Source organism: Carettochelys insculpta, chromosome 14 (genome assembly GCF_033958435.1).
Source record: "Carettochelys insculpta isolate YL-2023 chromosome 14, ASM3395843v1, whole genome shotgun sequence".
Classification (NCBI taxonomy): Eukaryota; Metazoa; Chordata; order Testudines; family Carettochelyidae; genus Carettochelys; species Carettochelys insculpta.
Genome location: NC_134150.1, coordinates 3,677,941 through 3,699,755, shown reverse-complemented (window position 1 = coordinate 3,699,755; position 21,815 = coordinate 3,677,941). Strand labels below are relative to the sequence as shown.

General features: G+C 42.4%; 1 protein-coding gene and 1 non-coding gene across 11 annotated transcripts in view; both read left to right on the top strand.

Moving 5' to 3' along the window:
* The window catches only part of CNOT1 (CCR4-NOT transcription complex subunit 1), an 88,166-nt gene that overhangs the window by 50,627 nt on the left and 15,724 nt on the right, over nt 1–21,815 (top strand). For 9 of the 10 annotated variants that reach the window (XM_075008674.1, XM_075008675.1, XM_075008669.1 and 6 more), the window contains 14 exons: nt 254–332; nt 1,805–2,035; nt 2,524–2,664; nt 3,922–4,101; nt 5,543–5,659; nt 6,043–6,153; nt 7,152–7,229; nt 7,451–7,628; nt 10,143–10,273; nt 10,932–11,228; nt 18,749–18,889; nt 18,970–19,074; nt 20,775–20,894; nt 21,451–21,642. In XM_075008674.1, the coding sequence (XP_074864775.1) occupies nt 254–332; nt 1,805–2,035; nt 2,524–2,664; nt 3,922–4,101; nt 5,543–5,659; nt 6,043–6,153; nt 7,152–7,229; nt 7,451–7,628; nt 10,143–10,273; nt 10,932–11,228; nt 18,749–18,889; nt 18,970–19,074; nt 20,775–20,894; nt 21,451–21,642 (2,101 nt within the window). The remainder of the gene's footprint in view (nt 1–253; nt 333–1,804; nt 2,036–2,523; nt 2,665–3,921; nt 4,102–5,542; nt 5,660–6,042; nt 6,154–7,151; nt 7,230–7,450; nt 7,629–10,142; nt 10,274–10,931; nt 11,229–18,748; nt 18,890–18,969; nt 19,075–20,774; nt 20,895–21,450; nt 21,643–21,815) is intronic. The other variant, XM_075008673.1, reaches the window with a different exon arrangement.
* LOC142020948 (small nucleolar RNA SNORA46) lies at nt 5,010–5,146 on the top strand. Its single transcript, XR_012647572.1, has one exon. It is a non-coding gene; the product is annotated as a small nucleolar RNA SNORA46 (small nucleolar RNA).

Genomic DNA, 21,815 nt, shown 5'->3' with positions numbered 1-21,815 from the left:
TAAGCTGTTAATTACATGGAATAGATGGGTCATTTTGACTTACTAGCAGTGCAGTTCAAGGGTAACCACTTTAGTTTGCAACACCTCCTCTTACAAAAAAAATGACTTGTATAGCACAGCTGCAAAGTTCAGAAGCAAGTTTTAATGTGTTAGGGAGCAACATAGCCAGTAACCAGCTTGTATTGCTCTGTGGTATGTTCTTTATCAGGGCTCACCTTTCTCTCTGACTAATGGATAGTTTTACTGTTGACAGATTGAAGGACTATCCCCAGTATTGTCAGCACTTGGCTTCTATTAGTCACTTTATACAGTTCCCTCATCACCTACAGGAGGTGAGTATTTAAAAATGATAGCAAACAAATTCATTAATTTAAGAAACAATCTACTGAGCTGATTTCTATTTGCATTAAAAAGTCTAAACTTTCATAAATTTTGTATGACTGTGCAAGCCCATTTAAAAAAAAAAAAAACAAACCCAATTTTAAATGGCTTGTGTGAGCAAACCATAGACCTGAATGTGTGTGTTGCCCTTGGTTTTGGGGGAATGGTAGTAAGGGATAAAAGCTGGTGCCTTCCATTTTTCTGTAAGTTTATTTGGATTGCTTGTGTTGAAAATAAGTGCCTAATCTGTGTAGCCATATGGCCATCCACAGGATATTGCCACTTGGAAAGGCTTTAAAAAGTGCTGTCCTATATTAATGTCTAAGGTCTAATCCGTGCTATGAATCTTCCTTGGGTATACATTCTGTCACAGCCAAAATTTTAGCCTTCCCTTTTGAATAAATGACTCTGCTGTGATTAATGATCGAATTATGTGCTCAGACCTGCTAAAAGTAATTCCAAGGAGGGGCAGAAGAATTAGGTTCCTGAAGAACTGATCAAAGTAATGGGAATGCAGTGTAGCCCAAACAGTAAAAGCAGTGTTGGTCTCAATGGTGCTTCTGTTGGGGTGGTGCAGGGGTGTGTCCGGAAGCTTATCCTAAGGATACACTCAAGTGTCTAGTTGCAACTCAGTAAAGGAAGGTTTGCCATGCCACCAAGTAGACAATGCTTAAATCTGCAAATGAAGCAAAATCATAGCTGTCTTGGCTAGTTGATTTTACGCAATGCATCTGTGTAACTTTGGATTGTAAATATCTAGGCAAATGCACCACTATATGTTGACAATTACAGAGTTGTTTCTGTAAGCGCTGAAACATGAGGCTATTTTGAATAGAAGCTTTCCTTCCTTCCTTCACGGTTCACCAAATGCTTCAGCAATGGTATAAAAGTGTGGACTTTTTTATCCACTCTACATAATAGGGCTTTTGATAACATATTCCCTTTTATATCTTTCTCACTCCACAGGCTAGTATGTGGGAGGATGCAGGGTGGTTGTTTGGATTCATGGAGACCAGCCTTGTGGCATTCAGCAGCAGCCTCTCTAACTTGGGAATATTGATTTAAATTTTAGTTCAAGAATCACTCAGGAATTTTCATTATAAAATTTGCTAGTGGCAATTTTTTGTGAAGTTCAGTGTGGTGAACTACAATTTGGTGTCTGAGGGGCAACTTTTAGTCTGTAGCTTAACGAGTAACAAGCCGTTCAAAAGTGCCTTAGAATAGCAACTGCATTAGGTTATGAGCTGTGTGGGCACTTCATCTGAAGAAGTGGGTCTCACCCATGGAAGGTCATGGACTAATAAATTTGAGTCTCTAAGGGGCGCTGCAGGACTGCTTGTTCATAGTTTGGAGGCTTCGTGTTATGATGCGGTTTGATTGCGACCCGTGACTTTCAGTATGTGTCTTGTCTGCCATGCTCTAGTACATTGAATATGGACAGCAATCCAGAGATCCTCCTGTGAAGATGCAGGGTTCAATCACCACCCCTGGAAGTATTGCACTTGCCCAGGCTCAGGCCCAGGCCCAGGTTCCAGCAAAAGCATCTCTTGCTGGCCAAGTCAGCACTGTAGTAACCACCTCAACCACCACCACTGTTGCAAAAACCATTACAATCACTCGGCCAACTGGAGTCAGCTTCAAGAAGGATGTGCCGGTAAGCAACCCCATCCCCTTTTATGGGGCTCTTATTGGGAGAGGAAGAGAATTCGGTTATGGCTGGCTGGTTTTCATTGAGTACCTAGAGGCTAACCACTTGTGAGAAATCTTTTATAGTTTTGGTTATCAGGTTGTGGTCCTGTTTTTAAGATACAAATATAAATCCAGAGCATTTAGGCTTTCAAAGCTTGGTTTAGTAGTAACTAACTTTATTCTTTACAGACAGCCTTTTTTTCAAAGCAGTCTTTAGCTAAATTTTGTTTTTAGACTTCAAAATATTAAATGGGGGACTGGGGTTTCTTGTTGCAGATTTTTAAGGGAGGACTAGCAAGTGAGGAATGGGTTGAATATCCCTGCTTCATGAACAATACTTCCCAACTCTTTAGGTCACCTTTCTCAGATGTTCATAATGTTAACTGGAGTGTTATACTGAACAGAGTCCTTCAACTTTTGCTTTATTTTTAAAATGTCACTTGCTTCCTGCAGCCTTCCATTAATACGACCAACATCGATACCTTACTAGTGGCAACAGATCAAACTGAGAGAATTGTGGAGCCCCCAGAAAATGTTCAGGAAAAAATTGCTTTCATATTCAATAATCTGTCTCAATCAAATATGACACAGAAGGCAAGTGTGGCAGAAATTTCTTGTTCCATTTCATTTTCTGTTTCTAGCAGGAAGTAATCTGTTCTAATGCCGGCTGTTGTGAGGATGAAGAGAAATTCTTTCCAAAAAAAAAAAAAAAAAAACCCTTGTCAGTCTTCCAACTACACTTTTTTTAAAAAATACTAAATTCATTTGAAAAAAAAATCTGAATTAATAGCCTTTCACCTGGGGGGAATTACAAATGTACATTCCTACAGAAGTATATTGAATATCTCCATTCTCTGTTTTAAGGGAGGCCTACTTTGAAATCTCATTGCTTACTACTTTGGTCTTTTTCAGAATGGTTTCAGGTGCTACATGTGTGTCATGTAGCGACCTTGTTTTTTCTTTTTTTTTTTTTTTTAAATCATGGTAACTTCAGGAACAGGTTTGGTAATTGAAACTATTACTGACTTCTTAAAATGGATGGATTTCAAGTGCGTCCTTCTAAAAGACTCTTTTGAATGGTATTTTCAAAAATTCACCCAGAGATAAGAGTACAAGAAGAAATAGTAATGCTCATGTTAGTGTTATTGTTTCATCTCAAAGAAATATTTGGGCTACAATAATCTTGAATAGTGAACAGCTCTCATTCAGTGGCATTGCATTATTCTCCCCTCAAAGCATTAGCTTTTGTCTAAACTAAAACTGTATATTGTCACGTTCCCTGCCCCTGTGGTTCCAGAGGAACACTCTGACAGATACAGTTTTTATAAAAATGTTATGCTTGTTATATTGTTGTGCGGTCAGCGCTTTGTAATCTAGACAAATATTTACATTGCAGAAAATGCAACTACAGTTAATACCTGTTTGATAATAAGAACTAAGGGTTGTATAATTAGAGATTAAGCTAGTCTCTTCCCAGGTCTTTAGGTTGGAGTTTAGGTACATACTAACAGTAGAAACCTGCTCAGGTGCTGCCAACCATGGACTCTGGCCAATTAACAGGCACCTTCAGTGTCTGTTCAGTTAAGTAATATTGAACTCAACTGACTTTAATGATTTGGTAATACAGTAAACATTCAGCATGTCACAGAAGATGGTCACTGCATTTTAAGTGCTTGTGACAGATTTTTAAGTTGATTTGTTGGCTAAGGTAATCTTTGACCACCATAGTTCTGAAATCCATCCAAACACCAGAGTGTATATGGTAACATTTATGATCAGTACTGTTCTGATCACTTTACCACTATCTGTATTTAATATTTGATTTTCAATTTTGTTTTGTGATGGAGACAGGTTGAGGAGCTGAAGGAAACTGTGAAAGAAGAGTTCATGCCTTGGGTTTCACAGTATCTTGTGATGAAGAGAGTCAGTATTGAGCCAAATTTTCACAGCCTATATTCAAACTTCCTTGACACTCTTAAGAATCCAGAGTTTAACAAGATGGTTCTGAATGAAACCTACAGAAATATCAAGGTGAACAGCATATCACTTCTGGCACATGCAGTTTTCAGTAATGTGGGCACAGCACCACTATCCAAATGCAGCTTGGATTTTCTAAATTAACAGGTTTTTTCATAATTTGGGCAGGAAAAGTGCTGTGAGTGCTTGAGGGTGGGGAGGGTTTTTTCTTTAGGCTGTTTCCATTAGAGCTGTACCATGACGTGTAATTCTATTGACTGTACATTATTTGTAAGTTACCAGTAAGCAAAGAGACATTTATAGGGATGCACACCAAATTTTTACTTCCATAAGTTATGTGAAAGACAAGAGGGGAAGAGAGTTACCATGTGCAAACAATCTGTATAGATAACTAGAAAATTTACCTGGCATTGCTTGGGTCTGTAACATCCCCGTATAAATTGGGGGATGGGGAGAAGGAAGCTTCAGTGCCACCCCATGGAGGTGGGAGACTCCAGTGGATCAGAGGATGAGGCATTTGGTATGCAGGCTGCCCCAGGGAAGAGAAGGCTAACCCAGCCCCCTCTTTGCAGCAGCTTGGGGTCAGGTGAGACATGCCTCTGTTGGGCTGCAGCAGGCACAGCAATGGGAGGGAGGCACCTCCCCTGCCCTGGGCAGGTCTAGGTTCGTCTGACCACTGCATTCCCCAACCTGAGTAAGGAATGCCGTAAACGGTCCATTTCCCCTCACCCTGTGATGAAGGGGAACAACCAGTGGACCTGTATGATTCCGAGGGGTGGGGTTGGGTGGGCAAGGAGAGGCTTCCTTTTGTTTGCCTTGTATTAACTTTGTTTGGTGACCAGTAGTGAATCAAGTTGAAATGAAAGATGAAGTGCAGGCAGAAGATGTTTAAAACTGGGTTGTGTAGAAACAGCAATGGGAAAGTGGAAAATGAGTGAATTATCTATCACTAAATGTCACTTGGCACTATTTTTAAACCTATGGATGGAATTCCCCTCCACTTTAGGTTACGCTGTAGTGCAAAATAATATCTTGGTAACTTTCTGAGCACAGCTAACTTACCATTTTAGTTGATGCTACTATAAACTAAGGAACAGAACTTTTGGCAAATACACACTGTGTTTTAAAAGATCTGCGAAGACCAGAACGTGACTCATGATTTGTGAAACCAACTACTTTCATGTCACTGCTTGTGGTTCACATGCTACTATATGGGGGAGATGCAGTGTGGTGTATAGCCATGTTTGGTCCCAGGATTTGACGCAAGGGGCGTGAGTGAAGCTTTCATGGGCCTATGAAGAACTTCTTCACATGTGGAATATGTACTTGTTGTTTATAGGTAAATGCAAAGTGTGAAGCATAAGTTAACATGCTTTTCAATGGATCATTGAGGTAATGGGCCATTTCGCCTTGCAGATGTGCATTACTTATCCTAAACAATTTTTTACTTCAGAGATTTTTCTAAGTTTATTTTTCCTTTTTAATCATCGCTTAGGTGCTGCTGACATCAGATAAAGCTGCAGCTAACTTCTCTGATCGTTCCCTTCTGAAGAACCTCGGCCACTGGCTGGGAATGATCACATTGGCTAAAAATAAACCAATCTTGCACACGGTGAGCTCGTTAAGTCTGTCCTCCCCTCCCCTTCCCACCCCACCCCCAACTCTGGTCATCTTTTTGATGGATTTTACTACTTGTACAAGCTCGCTGAACTATGAAAATCTGATTCTATAGTTTGACCTGTGAAAACTGTGATCCTTATGTATCAAAGGTTTTAAATACATCTTTTTGTGAGATTAACCGTAAATATACATATTAAGTACATAGCAATTACTTCTCAGAATAAGTAGACTGTTATAGAGCTGCTAAGGCTGTCCTGATTCAGTAGATGTCAAAGCTATAATGGAACTGTAACACTACAATAAAGTGTTTTTGTTTGCATTATCACCCCTTCATCCCCAGTCAGCAAGTTTCACTGACATATTTTTTTGTTTTAGGATTTGGATGTGAAATCATTACTTCTGGAGGCTTACATTAAGGGGCAACAGGAGTTGCTTTATGTAGTGCCATTTGTTGCCAAAGTCTTAGAATCTAGTGTCAGGAGTGTGGTAAGTTTGTGGGTTTTTTTTTTTTCTTCTCACACCTACAAAATGAGATGCAACTATTAAAGTGGCTCTAGAACCTAAGTAGCGATGTAACAAATGTCAACTAAACGTGGATAGTTTAACAACCCATTCTAAACTAAATCTCATGTCGGGTGTGGAACCGAAATGGATGAAAACAAGGTGTAGAAAGATTTTAGTGATGCCTTGTGACTTGGAAGCAAAGAGACAGGAGACCTTGTAGATGTTGCAGTTCGTTGTGGAAGAAGGGATTGGCTGGAACGTGTGCTTAAACAGCTCTGCCTTGTTCCTCTGTTTACGTACAAATAGGGAAGTCCCAGTGTCTGACTTTCTTTTCAGGCTGTGTCTACACTGGCAATTGAGCAGCAACCTTTTAGTTCAGAGGTGCTGCCTGGCATCTGAAAGACAAGTTTTGCTGCAGCAAGTGTCTATGTGAACAGTGTGGTGTTGGCAGGAGTCTTGCCAATGCGAACACCACCATTGGCACTTTTGCTAATAAAGGACTTCCGCCCCAATAAACAGTGGCTACACTGCCCTATATTTAGCAATGTAGCCAAGTTGACATAGTTGTCACTAAAAGCTGTGTAGTGTACATGAAGCCTGCAACACATTAGCTTTGTGTCGCCTTCTCCTTCCTGTCTCAGCTTTTCTATCCCCTCGCCTCCCCCCAGTTCTGTTTCTGCAGTGGCATTGTTGATTGGCCAATTGGAAGCCACAATGAACTGGTTCCTTCTAATATTCCAGTTTGGAATTAGCTTCCTATTTAACTTTCCTTTAATGCTAAACTGAGGCCCTCAAAATATCCTACTCAGGTAGGATATTGCTGTACTTTACACCGTTATTGGAAAACATGCTCACACTTTTGCAGCTATACAAATGGATGTTAGTTTGCATTGTGGCTTTAACCTCTCCTTTAAATTAAAACTCAGTTCACTGCTTGGAAAGGAATGTCTTGTCTGATGCTTCCCCCGGTGATCTTGTAGGTTTTTAGGCCTCCAAACCCTTGGACGATGGCAATCATGAATGTTTTAGCTGAGTTGCATCAAGAACATGACTTAAAAGTAAGTTGCTTTAACGTTGTTCTGTGCTTATGTCTTGGGTGATTTAACTTTGCAAAGTGTAATATTGGAAGACTGACTTCCAAATGTCAATTCTTAACTCCATCTTTAATGTATTGCTTTATTTGGCTGAATCTGGAGTCTAAAGATAAGAGGAATAAATAGAGATGGGGTCTCTTACTAGTGTAGCCTGAAAGGATCACGTTGGAATTGTTGTCATGCAGCTAAATCTGAAATTCGAGATCGAGGTGCTCTGCAAGAACCTTGCACTAGACATCAATGAGCTGAAGCCTGGAAACCTCCTGAAAGACAAGGATCGATTGAAAAATTTGGATGAACAGTTGTCTGCTCCAAAGAAGGATGTGAAACAGCCAGAGGAGTTACCGCCCATCACAACAACCAGTAAGAAATTGTGAAATTTAGGTGTATCAGAAAAATGCAATCTGCTGCTTTGTGGAATTAAAATGAGGCTAGGTAAATTTCCATGTAGCAGCAACTTTTAGTGATAAACCTTGTATTTGGCACAGTTCGTAGGAGGAATTGATTAGAAAGCTTCTAGGTGTGTGTCATTCACCAAAACCTGAATCCTTTGGTGCCTTATCAGATCTCACTTTAAGGCACAAAGCTTCCTTGTTTGTATCTCCTGTTGGGCAGAACACTATCTTGTGTTTCTATGACACAACTTTTTTACAACAATACATTGTTTGTTTAAACCAGTGCTACCCACAGTTCCTTAATTCAGGAGCTACATTTGCAACCAGCCTTGACTAAAAGAGCCGTGTGACTGCTATATGCCCTACAGACCAACTTACCAAACGCACAATAGTTATTTAATATTAAAATAAAAACAAATTTCAAATTTTCAGTACCAGGAAAACTAAATTTAGCCAGCTTATTTTTGTGTGCTGTCAACACGAGTTCAGTCTTTCTTTTTAACATCTACTTAACTCGTGGGCCCAACCAACAGCTGGGAGAGAAGTGCTCACTGTAAAGATGCCATACCTCGTAATGATTTGTTGCTGCTAATTGCGTCTTCTGTGCCAGCTGCAGTCTGAGTGCCAACACTCTGGCACACCCCACAAGTTCTGATGAATGTTTTTGGGGACAAATGCCTTCGCCTCAGAGGCTGCATCCAGGCCCCTGGAGCAGTAACACCGCTAACAGTGCCAATTGCTGAAGTTTTTCTAAATCACAGCACATATTCGGTGTTGGTCTTAAGGGGCCTGCTCCTGGAGTTGCCAGATTAAGTGCTAGACCTGCCAAGGGGACAGTTGCCCAGGGGCCTGGCCCATTTGAAAGGGTTCAGCAACTCCAGTTGTGCAGAAATGATTCAGATGCTGCCTGGCAGAGTACAGTCAGCAGCATGTATTCAGGTGCCCTTCCCTTCAGCTCTGTCCTGCAGCAGCAGCTCTAGGGATACTCAACTTACCTGTGCTGCGGGAGAGGGGGAATGCTGCTCTCTGGGCCTCCTGCCTCTGTACCCCATTTCCTATTAGGAAAAAGGGTGTATAGACAGCCACTTGAGGACTTGAGTCAGAACTCACTGCCTGCCTGCCTTGCTTGATTTCCTCAGTAGCCAGCTTGGTCTCTGTCCTCCTCCTCTTGTGCTCACATGCATGGGTGCCTCTCAAATTTCAAATGTAATTCTTTGAGTAGTGAGTTCTGAGATGCCTCACCTGTCCAGGCTGGAGTAATTATTCTTACGGTAACTTTTTATTTAAAAAAGGTACAGCGAGGTTTGTGTTTCTACTGATGATGCACATCTGTACACATACCGGGGCGCACAATTTATTGCTCACTGGGTGAAGGGGGAAAAATAGGAAACATGCCAGCAGTGCAGCTGGTCATAGTTCATCTGGGTGCCATCAATGCAGGTCCAAGCAGAACGTGTCTGAGTGGGCCTATTTATTGACTGTCCTTGCCCTGTCAGCAGGCCCGTGAAATCCTAAGTGTGATTTTTGCTTTATAGCAGTCACAGAAGGCAGGGGAAGAGTGGGGATTCCCTTTTTCCAGGAGTGCACCAAATCAGCATTTTGCTGTGCCCTCAGAGGGAACGTTGTAGAGCCAGGGGCTGTGCCTCAGAGTTACGTTCATGTTGTTGTGGACTGAGTGTCACTCCTTTAAACAGTCCGTCCCGCCCCGCCCCCCGCCCCGAATCTGGAGGACTGGTGGACCGCTTTTCATCTGGTCCTTATACTTTGACCTGTCTAACTTGGATAATCTTACCAGGAGGTAAAACTCCCTTTTGTAGAGTGCCTGGGTCATTGACATGTCAAGGTGCATTTCCCAGCAAAGGATGTACCAAAAATTACCCACATGCTCAGTGTACATCGTCTCTCTTGAGGGGTGAAAAAGCAAGGTGGTGAAAATCACTAATTGATGTATAGGATTGTTTTAAAATTCTTTGTCAGAGTAATATAATTAGTGCAAGCTACACTGGACTGCTTAGCTGACAGGAATCTGATGTGGAGGGGTTTGAAAGAAAAGCACATAGGTACAAATTCTCAGCACTTGAACACCACAGACAGCGAGGTTAATGAAGTGAGAAGCTTAAGCGTTTGGAAAAGCAAAGTAGCATAGTCTAAAGATGCGAGTGGAAATACTTGCTGGGCTAGGATGACAAGATGGACTTGTAGAAAGGCAGCCAAGGATTGCTGTAATTGTTCATGATGCTGTCTTTGTCCAAGCTAAGTGGGAGGGGTGTAATCTGCTGATCACCCTAAGAGGAAAAAGTACAACTTTACCAAACAATTTTTGGGGAAAAAGCAAAAGCTTTGCAATTTAAATGTCAAAGCTTAATTCAGATTATTTACTCCCCAAATGGAGGGGGTAAGCACAAAGCTTCAGTTTCTCAGTGAATTAGTTTTTAATAAGGAAGCAACTCTAAAGATTTCTTTTACAACTTGTGTTCCACAGCTGCTTCTACAACCCCAGCTACCAACACCACTTGTACAGCATCCGTTCCTCCACAACCTCAGTACAGTTATCATGACATCAACGTCTACTCTCTGGGAGGGCTGGCTCCACACATTACGCTAAATCCAACTGTAAGTACTAGAGTTCATTGTAGCTTTCATCTGTAGCCCATAGGAGAAGATGGACTGTGGGACTTCCATCAAAAAACGCTCTGCTTCTGGAATTGAGGGGAATAGTGACATGTGAGCTAAGAAGCAGTGATTGCTGGTTAACACTGATAGTCTTTTTAAACAAGCAAACTGATTTCACCCTCTATAAAAGATCTAGGAGATAAACTGGCTGTTGCAAGTGTGCTCTGGAGATTAGTCATTCTGTGATGATCCTGTTCAGAATCTTGATGTAGATAAGTCTAAGCAGCTTTTCCATGTGTTTTGGCCAGCTCACGAGTTACCTAGATCTATTGGCAAGTTAATTCATTTGAGCGTTAATTAGGAAGTCACACTTCATATTCAGATTTCTCTCCTGAGTTACATCCCTATATTTGAATAAAGTTTTTGACATAAGAAATAACAGGACTGATGAAACTTAAATCTTGACAGTGATGGAATTTCTGTGGTCAGCATGCTCAGGTCACTCATCATTGCTGGCTATAAATGTTTTGAAGTGTGGGATATTTTTGTGCAGGCAGAGGTCTTGAAACACTAGTTTTGCTGGTGTCCTTGTGCACTTTGACCTTGGTTTGGTTCTCTCGTTGCCTAATTACTAAGTTGGTTTCATTTTCCCCTGTAGATTCCGCTGTTCCAGGCCCACCCACAGCTAAAGCAGTGTGTACGTCAAGCTATAGAACGTGCGGTGCAAGAGCTTGTCCATCCGGTAGTAGATCGGTCTATTAAAATTGCCATGACCACCTGTGAACAGATAGTCAGGAAAGACTTCGCACTGGACTCAGAGGAGTCACGTATGCGTGTAGCAGCACACCACATGATGCGGAACCTGACTGCTGGTATGGCCATGATTACCTGCCGGGAACCTCTGATGATGAGCATTGCTACCAACTTGAAGAACAGTTTTGCTACTGCACTGCGGGTAAGATGGTGCAACTTGGTTGAGCTCCACTCGTTAGCTCTGGCTTTCTCATTGCATCACCATGAAGTGTTTTCTCTTGAATGTTACCTGAATTCATGAACGTCAGGGAGAGGGGATCCTGGAGAGCAACAAATTGCGTGACTGGGGGACATCATGGCTAACTGAAGCAGAACTAAGTTGCTCTTAAGATAGTAGAGGGGGAGTTATCCCTCAGGCTTTACAGACCACTGAGCTGCATCTTCTGGTGTCTTTGTATCATCCTTCATAGAACCAGAACTTCCTGATTGATTTCAGCTTTCTTGGGCTTGGGGTGCATTTAGCTTTTAAAAGAAAACCCAAAGCAGTAGGGGAAGAGTCCTGGTTGCTGAATACTATATTTTTGGCCAAGTATATAAGTTGTCTTGATATACATGTTTCAGACAGTCCATTCCATACATATTCCGTTTTCAAATATAAACTTTAGAGATGATTCTGTACATTTTAACCTGCTTGATGTATTGGCTTTTCTTTAAGCTGTTGTCAGGTCTCTAACATGTTTAAATTTTCCATGGGGCTTTTATTTTCCGTTGGCTAAATTTAATGTAAACTAGTCTTGTTTTAAACTATTAACTGCCAGGCCTTAAAAATCACACAGTAAGTCACTAACTAGAAAACTTACCATACTCCTCCCCAAAACTCAACTATATGAACCATTTTGGATAGCTCTTGAGGGTTGAAGCATCATGCAAATTCAAGGTACAGCTGTCAGGAGGGGTAAAACTGGGGCTTCAGAAGAAACCTGTTGACACCTTGGTTGAGGGTTAATCTCCACCCCCCCCACCTTTCTGTCTGAAGGGATCATACTGTAATAGAATGGCTCTGTTGCATGGTAGCGGGCTTGAGGGCAGGATGTCAAAGCTCCATGTGAGGGATTTGAAAGGCTTAGTAAGAATGACATCCAACCTTCCATCACAATTGACCTCTGGAGCGCACCATCCCACCTGCAGACGGCCTAGCCGGAGATCACCACCTCCCTACTCTGCAGCATCACAAAGTTCTGCAAACTCGAAGTTTGAAACAGTTAATGAGGCTCTCCTCCTAGCACCGCCTTGATGATGCTACCAGAACTCGATAGAACATTTATAGCTAGTGCACTGTTGGTACAGCTGGTGTGCATCTAGCCACTTCTTTCCTGTAGTACACCAATGGATTTTCATTTGGTTCTCTTGAAATGAACAATGAAGTTATCCTACAAAAACTCAGTCACACTGGCACCAAACTGTAGTCTGAATGTAGCTCAAATGTTGGTTCAAGTTGCCTGATCTTGTAAATTACTTGACCTATTTCTTAATTTCAGCGGAATGTGCAGAAACCCTGTTACCAGGCCAAGAAGAAGTTTCCATGCAATCCTTTTTGGGGGCATGAAAATTAAACCAGGAAAGCCTTTAAACTCCTTAATGCCTTGGCTTTAACTTTTCCTGGGTGCGAGCCCTGTCTCTAAAGCCAGCTTGCATCCTAGCCTTCTGTCAGCTCTGTCTGTTGCGGTCCTCTGGCAGGTCGTCCATTCAATTTTTATGTTCCACCTGCCACAGTTTCCTGCCGTTGGTCTAAAAGACTAGCTGTGGGCACTCTGGTTGTCAGTGGGGTGGCGCATGAATCTCTTGAGTGGCTGCCCAAGCACACAACATACAGGAAACAATGGACAGAACGTACCCCTGCACCTCACATGAACAAGGAGACAGTACCATGCCACAAGAAGATTGCAGCACCAAGCTCATACCATTGTATCCCCCGGTACCCAAGACTCAGGCCAGTTTGCCTTCTATTAGGCTGTAGTATGGTCTTCTCAAGGACTGGGTGATTTTAGGTTGATCCAGAATTGCTGACATTTTTGGACTAGATAGTATCGCAGAGCATCCCTAAATTATTGGCACACCTTTGGCCAGACCCAAGCATCAGCCATGCTGTAGTCAGTGGTTACTGTGACCGTTTGGGTGGTCACAAGGTACACATGGTATCGAAGGATAATGCCTGTTCCTCAGAGAAGCAGAAAGGGGTGCCATTGGTTATGCTGTGGGTTCAGAGACCAAACATCAGCCCAGAAGCTCCTAGATGCCTGTACCTCCTTGTCGCCTGTACTGTTGGGCTAGGGATCAATAGGAGGCTCCATGGGAATTGACTCTGTATCCTTATGATTCCACCCACTGGGCTCATGGGGTCTGTACATGGGATCCCTGACTGCAAGGGCACTGGGAGTGATTTTTGACAGCAGTGCCCAGGGAAGAGCCTTCGGTCTTTCCAGATGGCTTTGAGCTGGAACAACCAGTCCAGCTAAACCTACTGGTAGCACTTCATTCCTTTCCAGAAAAGGCAGTAGTGGGGACCTGCTGAGGAAGATTGCAGAAACTCTCCAGAATCCCCTAGAAGAGGTTCGAGAGCTTACTCCAAAACTGAATACTCTCCAGACTGGTGCCTGCTCATTGGCACTCCTTATAAATGAGCCCTGATTGGAGCCCACTAAGATACGTTGACGTACCCCAGCTCCCTGTACCTCAAATCCGTTTTTGTTTGTTTCAAGTGGGTGGAATGTTTGGTTTCCTACCCTACCCAAGCTATAGGCACTGGGAGATAAATAGGTGCCCTGCCACTAAGACCACCTCTTTGGACAAAGGTGCAAGGGAGACTAGATCTCTTTAACAAAAGAACTTTTGCATCAGACAGGTGACTTCTGTGTAGTACACAACTAGGCATTAATGTCCAAGTATTACAAAATTAAAATAAACTGTCAGAATTAGCTTGCTGATAAGCTATTACAGAAATGTGGGCCCCAGTTCCTGGACAAAGGGGAACTAGCTATTCTTCCCCCTCCCACCCCCCCGGGGCAATGCAGTGGACTTGGCTTACTGCTCCTGGTCACTCCAGCAGCACTAGTCAGTTTCCTGGCTCCCAGCTCTGCACTACTCATACAGGACAGGAAACTGTTCAGTGGTGCTGTGGTGGTCAGTTTCCTGGCTCCCCTGAGTAACGTGAAATTTGACTTCTGTGGGGTCGCACAGGAATGCAACTTCCATATAAGTTGGGAATCTACTGTATACCCAGACACTCCATAAGACATACTTCTGGTTGTCGTCTTAGTAGTACCTCCTGGCTCTATAGCCTGTGAGCCTCCTAGGAAATGCTGGAGGACACAGCACAACAGGTAAACCACAGCTACTGCTTTCCCCTCTTCAGTCTCACCTGCTTTCCAGGAGGCATTTCAATGGTGTGGGGAGGGGATAGGTCAGTGGCTTGAGCATTGGCGTGCTAAACCCAGGGTTGTGAGCTCAATCCTTGAGGGGGCCATTTGTGGAGCTGGGGCAAATAGCTTTGGCTTTTTAAATCTATCGGAGATGGTGATAGGTCCTGCTGTGAGTGCAGGCGCCTGGACTCTGATATCTTGAGGTCCTGTCTCGTTCTATGATATAGATGTATATCCATATTCAAGGATCCTTGAGGGCTGTCAGCCAGTCCCTGCATAATCAGTTACTACCGCCAACCCAGGGGGCTGCCTGTTCAGTTTTTCCCAATGTGGTGGCACATCTCGTTGGGCCAATTATTGTTAGGTATTAGCTCAACAGGCTACGTGATTCCTTGCTGCTCCTTCTCCAAACTGCCCCTCCCGATCCTTCTCAAAGACTCTCTCTTGAGCATTCTTCCACAAGAGGTGGGCGTGCTAATCCACTTAGGGGCCAGTAGAGTCCATAACTGGACCCCAACAAGGAGTGAGAGCTTTTATTTTAAATATTTCTGTTCCTTAAGAAGTGGGGCTGAACACCTGTTCTGGATCTCTGTAGCTAAATGTCTTCATTGGTCACTGAAAAAAATGCATTGATGTGCCTCTTGATTGGAGGATGCTTACTTGTATGTAGATCTTCACACCCATATGCCAGGATTGGGAAAACTTCTTTGGGTTGGGGGCCATTGACTTATAGACGAATCGGTCAAGGACCACACAAGTGAGAATTAAAAGCCTCACGGTGGTTCCTGACTGCATGGAGTCCAGGGCTATGGGGTCTGTATGGAAGAGAAGGTGCAGGAATGGGCCTGGCCCCGGGTTATTTGATCCGGCCTGTGAGGTTCAGGGCTCCAAATCAGCCACTCCACTGCTAGCCAGGTGCTGTGGAGGGCCAGACTGTGGCCAAAGATTGCCCATCCCTGTCATGCACAGAAGCTTCCTGTGCCTTACAGTGGATTTGGGCACTCTGAAAGTGCTCTTAACAGACCCTTGATAATCCTAAGTGGTTTTTATGAGGGTACTGTTCTGTGCTGACAAGGCAGCCTGAGTTTTCCCTGTCATAGTTGATTAGCTGCCCACGGGACAGTGAGAAGGCACAAGGAGTTGCCTGCTTACTCAACTTCTTTCCATCTATTGGACTTCAGACAGTCCAGAAAAATCTGTTTTAATCCCTGCACGAGTTACAGAATGTGTAAGAACATGGGAACGTGTGCGCAAGCTTTGGCTGCTTGTCTTGGGAGAGGCACAACTTTGGCTCAGCCTCCAGACTCAAGTTCTACTGGTCCATGATAGGGCCTCATGACCTATATGATGCCCTTCACAAAGCTGCATTTATTGTTCCACCAAGCATGGTCGCAGGCGGTTCATACCTTGAGCAGGGAGTCACTGCGCAGATGTCTTGCTGCAGAGCATCTGAGCGCTTAGTTCTCATATCGCCTGCAGACACTCGTTACGGATGCCTCCCGGATGACCATACAGCTCAGGGCCTCTGAACTCTGCCAGAGTACCGATTTACATATCTATTTTTCCTCAAGCTTCAAGAAATATATGAAGTGTGCAAGATATTCCTGCCTTCCATGTGCCCCACGCATTAGGTGGGGCAACATGACTGTTGACTTAAACAAAGGGATGTGACATCCGTCCCGTTAAGCTCTGGAACTGGCTCTTCCAGGGTGTATGTTGTTTTTTGCAGCATTAGGGATTTCCATGGGGCAGCCGTGCAACCCAAAAAGACAGTGATTACCTGTTTTTCCCAAGCTGCCTAGGGCACAGTTTCGGAGGTGATGCCTTCCTCATTCAGTGGCTGGACTCTAAAAGATCAGGCTTGGAAAGGCAATGGTAATCCTGGTGGTGGCTAAGGCAGCTGTAATTCTGCCACTGTCCTACAGATGGCCTATTTCTCACACAACATCTATTGCCTCAAAATGGAAGCATGAATCCCAACCCTTCCCTTGTCCCTCTGGTGTGGTGATTGTACAGACGGCAAAATTTTAGAGAGCAGATTGACAAGTAGTATAGTCTCTTTCAGGATTGTGGGAAACCCTCTACAAGGAAGGGCTATGCCACCAAATGGAATGACTTTTTTCCATTTGGTATCAACCATGTCACTTACATCTTGTGTGGCGATTGTACCTCCCCATCCTGTCTTCAAAGACTAATCTGTCAGTTGACTGCATGTACACTTAGTAGCTTTTCTTCCTTTGGTGGACTACTGCTTGGTTTAATCATCCCACAGCAGTGAAATTTGTAAAAGGCATTATCGGAATGTTCCCTTGGTATTAAAACCTGGTGCTGTTGGCACATAGAAATTTGCCATTTGCACCTATGAGCATTATGCCCTAGTTGAAGCTTCTGCTGATGGCACTGCCTTTTTTTCCCCAACATTCCTGCAACCTGTGGTGTGGAATATTTCCTTGTACCCTCTGAGCCCTGGTGGGAGTTCGCTCAGTGCCTACCCAGTACACGAAAGAAGGAAGGTTACTGCTTTTTTTATTAACTGTAGTCTTTCAAGTTGTGTGGTCCCTACAGTATTCACTTCTTGTCCGCCTTTTCCTCTGCTCAGATCCTCGCTCGTTTCAGGATAAAATAGGAACTGGGAAGGCAGTCGGTCTGCCACACCCTTTATACCTTCGACTTGGAGGTATAGAGCACAGGTGTGGACCAACTGACTATTTTAGTCTCAGATGCACAGAGCATATACCTGTGCGCAGTGAGATTCGTGAGGCCCCCACATCTTGAAGATCTGCAGTTATTACGAGGTAATAACTCTTCTTTCCTGACATTCTAGCTGCCTTACAGGTGAGATCAGCAATTTCTCTAAATTTCAAGTACTAGAAAATTGGATATGATGCAAACATCTACTTCTAGTTTCATGCTTAAAATAGGTGCATTGGGTTTTTGCCTGCAGATGCTGACAATTTCCCTTTGTAGGGGGATTGACTACTTCAGTCATGGCTAAAGCTCTGATTATCAAAATAACATGAGCAGGAAAAAAGGATTTATAATCTCAGAATTTGTGGCAGTTGCCCAAAGAATCAGAAGCAAGTAAATCCCTGCATTTACATGTTTTTCTGAATTAAGGAACAGTCAAAGATTATTTCAGTTTTGCAGAGGCTCACTGCTTATGTGACACTTTGTACTATCCTTGTTCATAGCAATGGAAAAGTAGCAAGGATGTGTCTACTCTTGAAGTGACATGGTAGTAAGAAAATAACTTTCCTGGATTACAGATTATCTTCACGGTAAAATTATGCTGTGAAAAAGATTAAATTCTTGCAGAGGAAAAGGTACTACAGAAGGTGAATGTTAAATCCAGCTTGTGTTCCTAGAATGGGCTGCTAAATACCAATTTTAATATTTAGTGGCGGCATTCTGGCTTCCAGGAAATAGTGGCAAAAAGGAGTAGATTTTCTTTTGGGGTGGGGGAGAACTTATTATTCTGATAGCTTTGGCCACTTGTGTATATTCCTAAAGCACTCTTCCAAAATGTGTGGATTCATAATGCTTTTTTCTTCCTGTCTGGATGTACCATACAGTGCAGTTGTTGAGCACTTAACATTTACAAAGGGAAGGGGAAAACTCTGTGGCTCTCATATACAATATAGCCTTAACTAGAATTTGGTGGAACCATACTGATGCAGTTTTCTGAACTGCTGAGTACTCACATCCCATTACTGTAGTGCAGATTCATTACCTTCTGCAAATAGGTCTTCCTGGGTCTCCCTTGTATTTCCAGTCAGGGCTCATTTCATTAAAGTAGAGCAGTGGTCAGTCAGTTAGTCTTCCAGGATGTGGAAGCCATTGACTGATTTTCTGTGGAAGCAGATTTTAGGGTCAGTGTTTCACGTGCCTTTGGAATAAATATATATTGTGGCTCGATTTACTCTGCTAGTTGCAGATGACTTCTCTTAGTTTGTTTTGGCCACAGGCTGTTTAACATGAAGCTTGTTTTCTCCTGCATAGGAACCGACTGCTCTGTCAGCCTAGTACTGATGGGCTTTCTTCCTTAATTCCGCACACTGGAGGTACAGGAGATCCCTCTTGATTGTATTTCTTGATCAAGTTGCTTGTTAGCTCCCCCACCTGCATGGTTTACTGAAAGCTTTTTTGATATAAAGCATTTAACTTCATGCAATGTGATTCGTGTTCATGAGAACGTTCCTTTTTGATACCGGCATTATGTATAGTCTGGCTCAGATTTCAAGATTATCTGCTGCATTTTACAGTGGAAACTTATAGCCTTCATTAATATACCACTTTTTAATAGGCAGCATCCCCACAGCAGAGGGAGATGATGGAGCAGGCAGCTGCACAGTTAGCTCAGGATAACTGTGAATTAGCATGCTGCTTCATTCAGAAGACAGCTGTGGAAAAGGCAGGCCCTGAAATGGACAAGAGGTTGGCAACTGTAAGTATGGAAGAGTATCTTTTAGAGGTTTTTCCATAAACTATAGGTAGCGCCAACTTTTGCATTTATTGCTTTTGCAGGAATTTGAGCTCAGGAAACATGCGAGACAAGAGGGTCGTCGATACTGTGATCCTGTTGTATTAACTTACCAGGCTGAACGGATGCCAGAGCAGATCAGACTGAAGGTGAACAGTCGCCGAATTTTAACTTTTTGCTGATGATGCTTTTCTCTCTTCCTAATCTTAAAACTACACAAGGAGGTGGCAGCACTTACCAGTTGTCTTTTATTTCTGTTCTTTTGTCTTAGTGGCTAATGGTCCACCTGCCATTAATTAGCTTAATAGCTGAAACATGAAACTTTGCTTCTGAAATTCTCCCCTTCCTTTGAATTTTTTGAGATTTGTAGGATGTTCTCGAACTTGTCTGCACTACTCCTTCAGAAGTGCTGATTGTAGAGGTTCACTAGAGTGTTACCTTCCATCTTTCTAATCTATTTTTGCTTCTCATCATTTTTTCTAATGTCTGCTTTTCTAAAGCTGCAGACCATTTTCTTAGTGGCAGAACGAAATGGATAGTGACTACATACTTGAGCACAATATAGACTCCAGGAGTGGCCTGCTTTGCAGTTAAATAGGATGTGGGGAATAGAGGATTTTCCCAACCCTGCACTGAACTCTTACCCCTGTATAGCTTTGAATTTATGTTCTATAGCAACATTTCCCAAACTAATTTGGCCACGGAACACTGCTGGGCTTGAAATATATTGACAGAACACATACTTGCTGGGGGCAGAAGATTTCATAATGAAAATTTGCCACAGGTAATGCTCAAAAGCTGATTTGAAAAAGATTTTTGTAGATCTTCTTGTAAAATAAAAAGATCATCCAAATAAAAACTAATGTCCTGATAGGAGGATCATTAGCAACCCTGTAAGTATAAAAATAAAGTACAAACCCAAAACAAAACATCAATATAACAAGCAAAAGAAGGATGGTTAGTGGTGTTTTGTACAAAAATAGGAAGGGCAGCAATATTATTCCAAAAAGTTTGTCCTTACTTAAAGCTTAAACAGTTTTATGAAAAAGAAATGCAAAACAAGTTAGGTATGGGAAAAATATCTTTAAACTTTGTATTTTTATAAATTTTTTATAGTTACAGAAAACTACTGGAAAGTGAAAACAAGTTACATTTTGACAGTTTTTAAATGGGAAGAGTTTTTTTGCATTTTTGATCACAAATTTAAGACCGATGCTCGAGAGGTGAATCCTCACGTCAGGTACAGCATCATGTGATTTCCCTGAAGAGGACTCATTCCAAAGCAATCAGAATGGGCTCAGATTGTTTTGGCACAAGTCACATAACTACTATGTTATGAATGTGCTATAAAAATGTACCTACACTCTAACTATTTAAATGTCATAATATTTTGCTACATAATTTTATATTTAATATTTTAGAAGGAAAAATATTGCCAGCAGCAAATTGTTTTCACAGAACACCTATTCATGTCATGCAGAACACTTTTGTGGAACACAGTTTGGTAAACACTGCTCTCTGTGTGTCACTGGCTCTCAACCTTTCTGGACTACTGTGTCCCTTTCAAGAGTCTGATTTGTCTTGCACACTTTAAGCTTCATTTCACTCAAGAACTGCTTATTTACAGAATCGGGCAAAAGTCTGAACAGACTGAAAAATTGCTTGCTTTCTCACTTTCTCCATATAAATGATAGGCTGATATATGCCTACTTCTGGTTAAGAACTATGGCCATCAGTCTTTGATTAGAACTGTAGTTGCAAATTTGTTCTGAGCTTTTTTTCTTCACTGTCGCAGTGCCATATGAATGACTTTCTGTTTTTCTTTTGTTCCCACCTCCCCATTTTAAAGGTTGGTGGCGTAGACCCAAAGCAGTTGGCTGTTTATGAAGAGTTTGCACGCAATGTCCCTGGCTTCTTGCCTACCAATGATTTAACCCAGCCCACAGGATTCTTGGCTCAGCCGATGAAGGTACACATTTCTGTAATCCTGTGTTGGCTTGAAAATATCTAAGCCATTTTGATGGCTATTGCAAAGTTTGACTTACCCTGATATATTCTGCTTTAATGGCACTTGGGAAAGGTGGGGTATCAGTTTTGAAGGAGAACTGAAGAAAACTAACACCTTTCTCCAATCGTGTTACATTCTGAAGTGCTACTCGTGGATCTGAAAGGACTAGATATGTAATTTCTGAGAACATTAGTAGAGCTATTATTTCTGGTAGCTGAGCTAATGGACCAACTTGTAACTAAACGGGGATATGGGTCTCCTCTGCCAGTTACACAACTTACTATGCTGCCAATATCTGACTATATATTCAAGTAAAATATTGCTAACCAAGCAGTTAAATTGCCATTTGAGGTAAAGAAAAATCCTGTGGTGCATTTTCTGGTGCCAGAGGTGGTGCTGCAGTAAAAAGATGAATTGCTATTTAATGAATTCTACTTTTTTTAACTGTTTATACCCCTTCATTTATAATTAATCCTTGCCAAGTCATATTAAATACATTCACTTTCTTTTAAAACAGCAAGCTTGGGCTACAGATGATGTAGCACAGATCTATGATAAATGTATGACAGAACTGGAACAACATTTGCAATCCATACCCCACACCCTAGCCATGAACCCACAAGCTCAAGCATTACGCAGCCTGTTGGAGGCTGTAGTAGTGGCTCGTAACTCCCGTGATGCTATAGCTGCGCTTGGACTGCTCCAGAAGGTTAGTTTTAGTCTTCCGTATCTACTAATAGGTGGTTCAGTTTGCTTTTACTACTAATTTTAGCTGTTGATTGCCTGTTGCTGACAGATTTGTTAAAATTGAACAAATAGTGTGGGGGAACTGCTCAGTGAATTGTATTGAAGGACTATTGCCTCTTTAGAGGTTAAGAAATT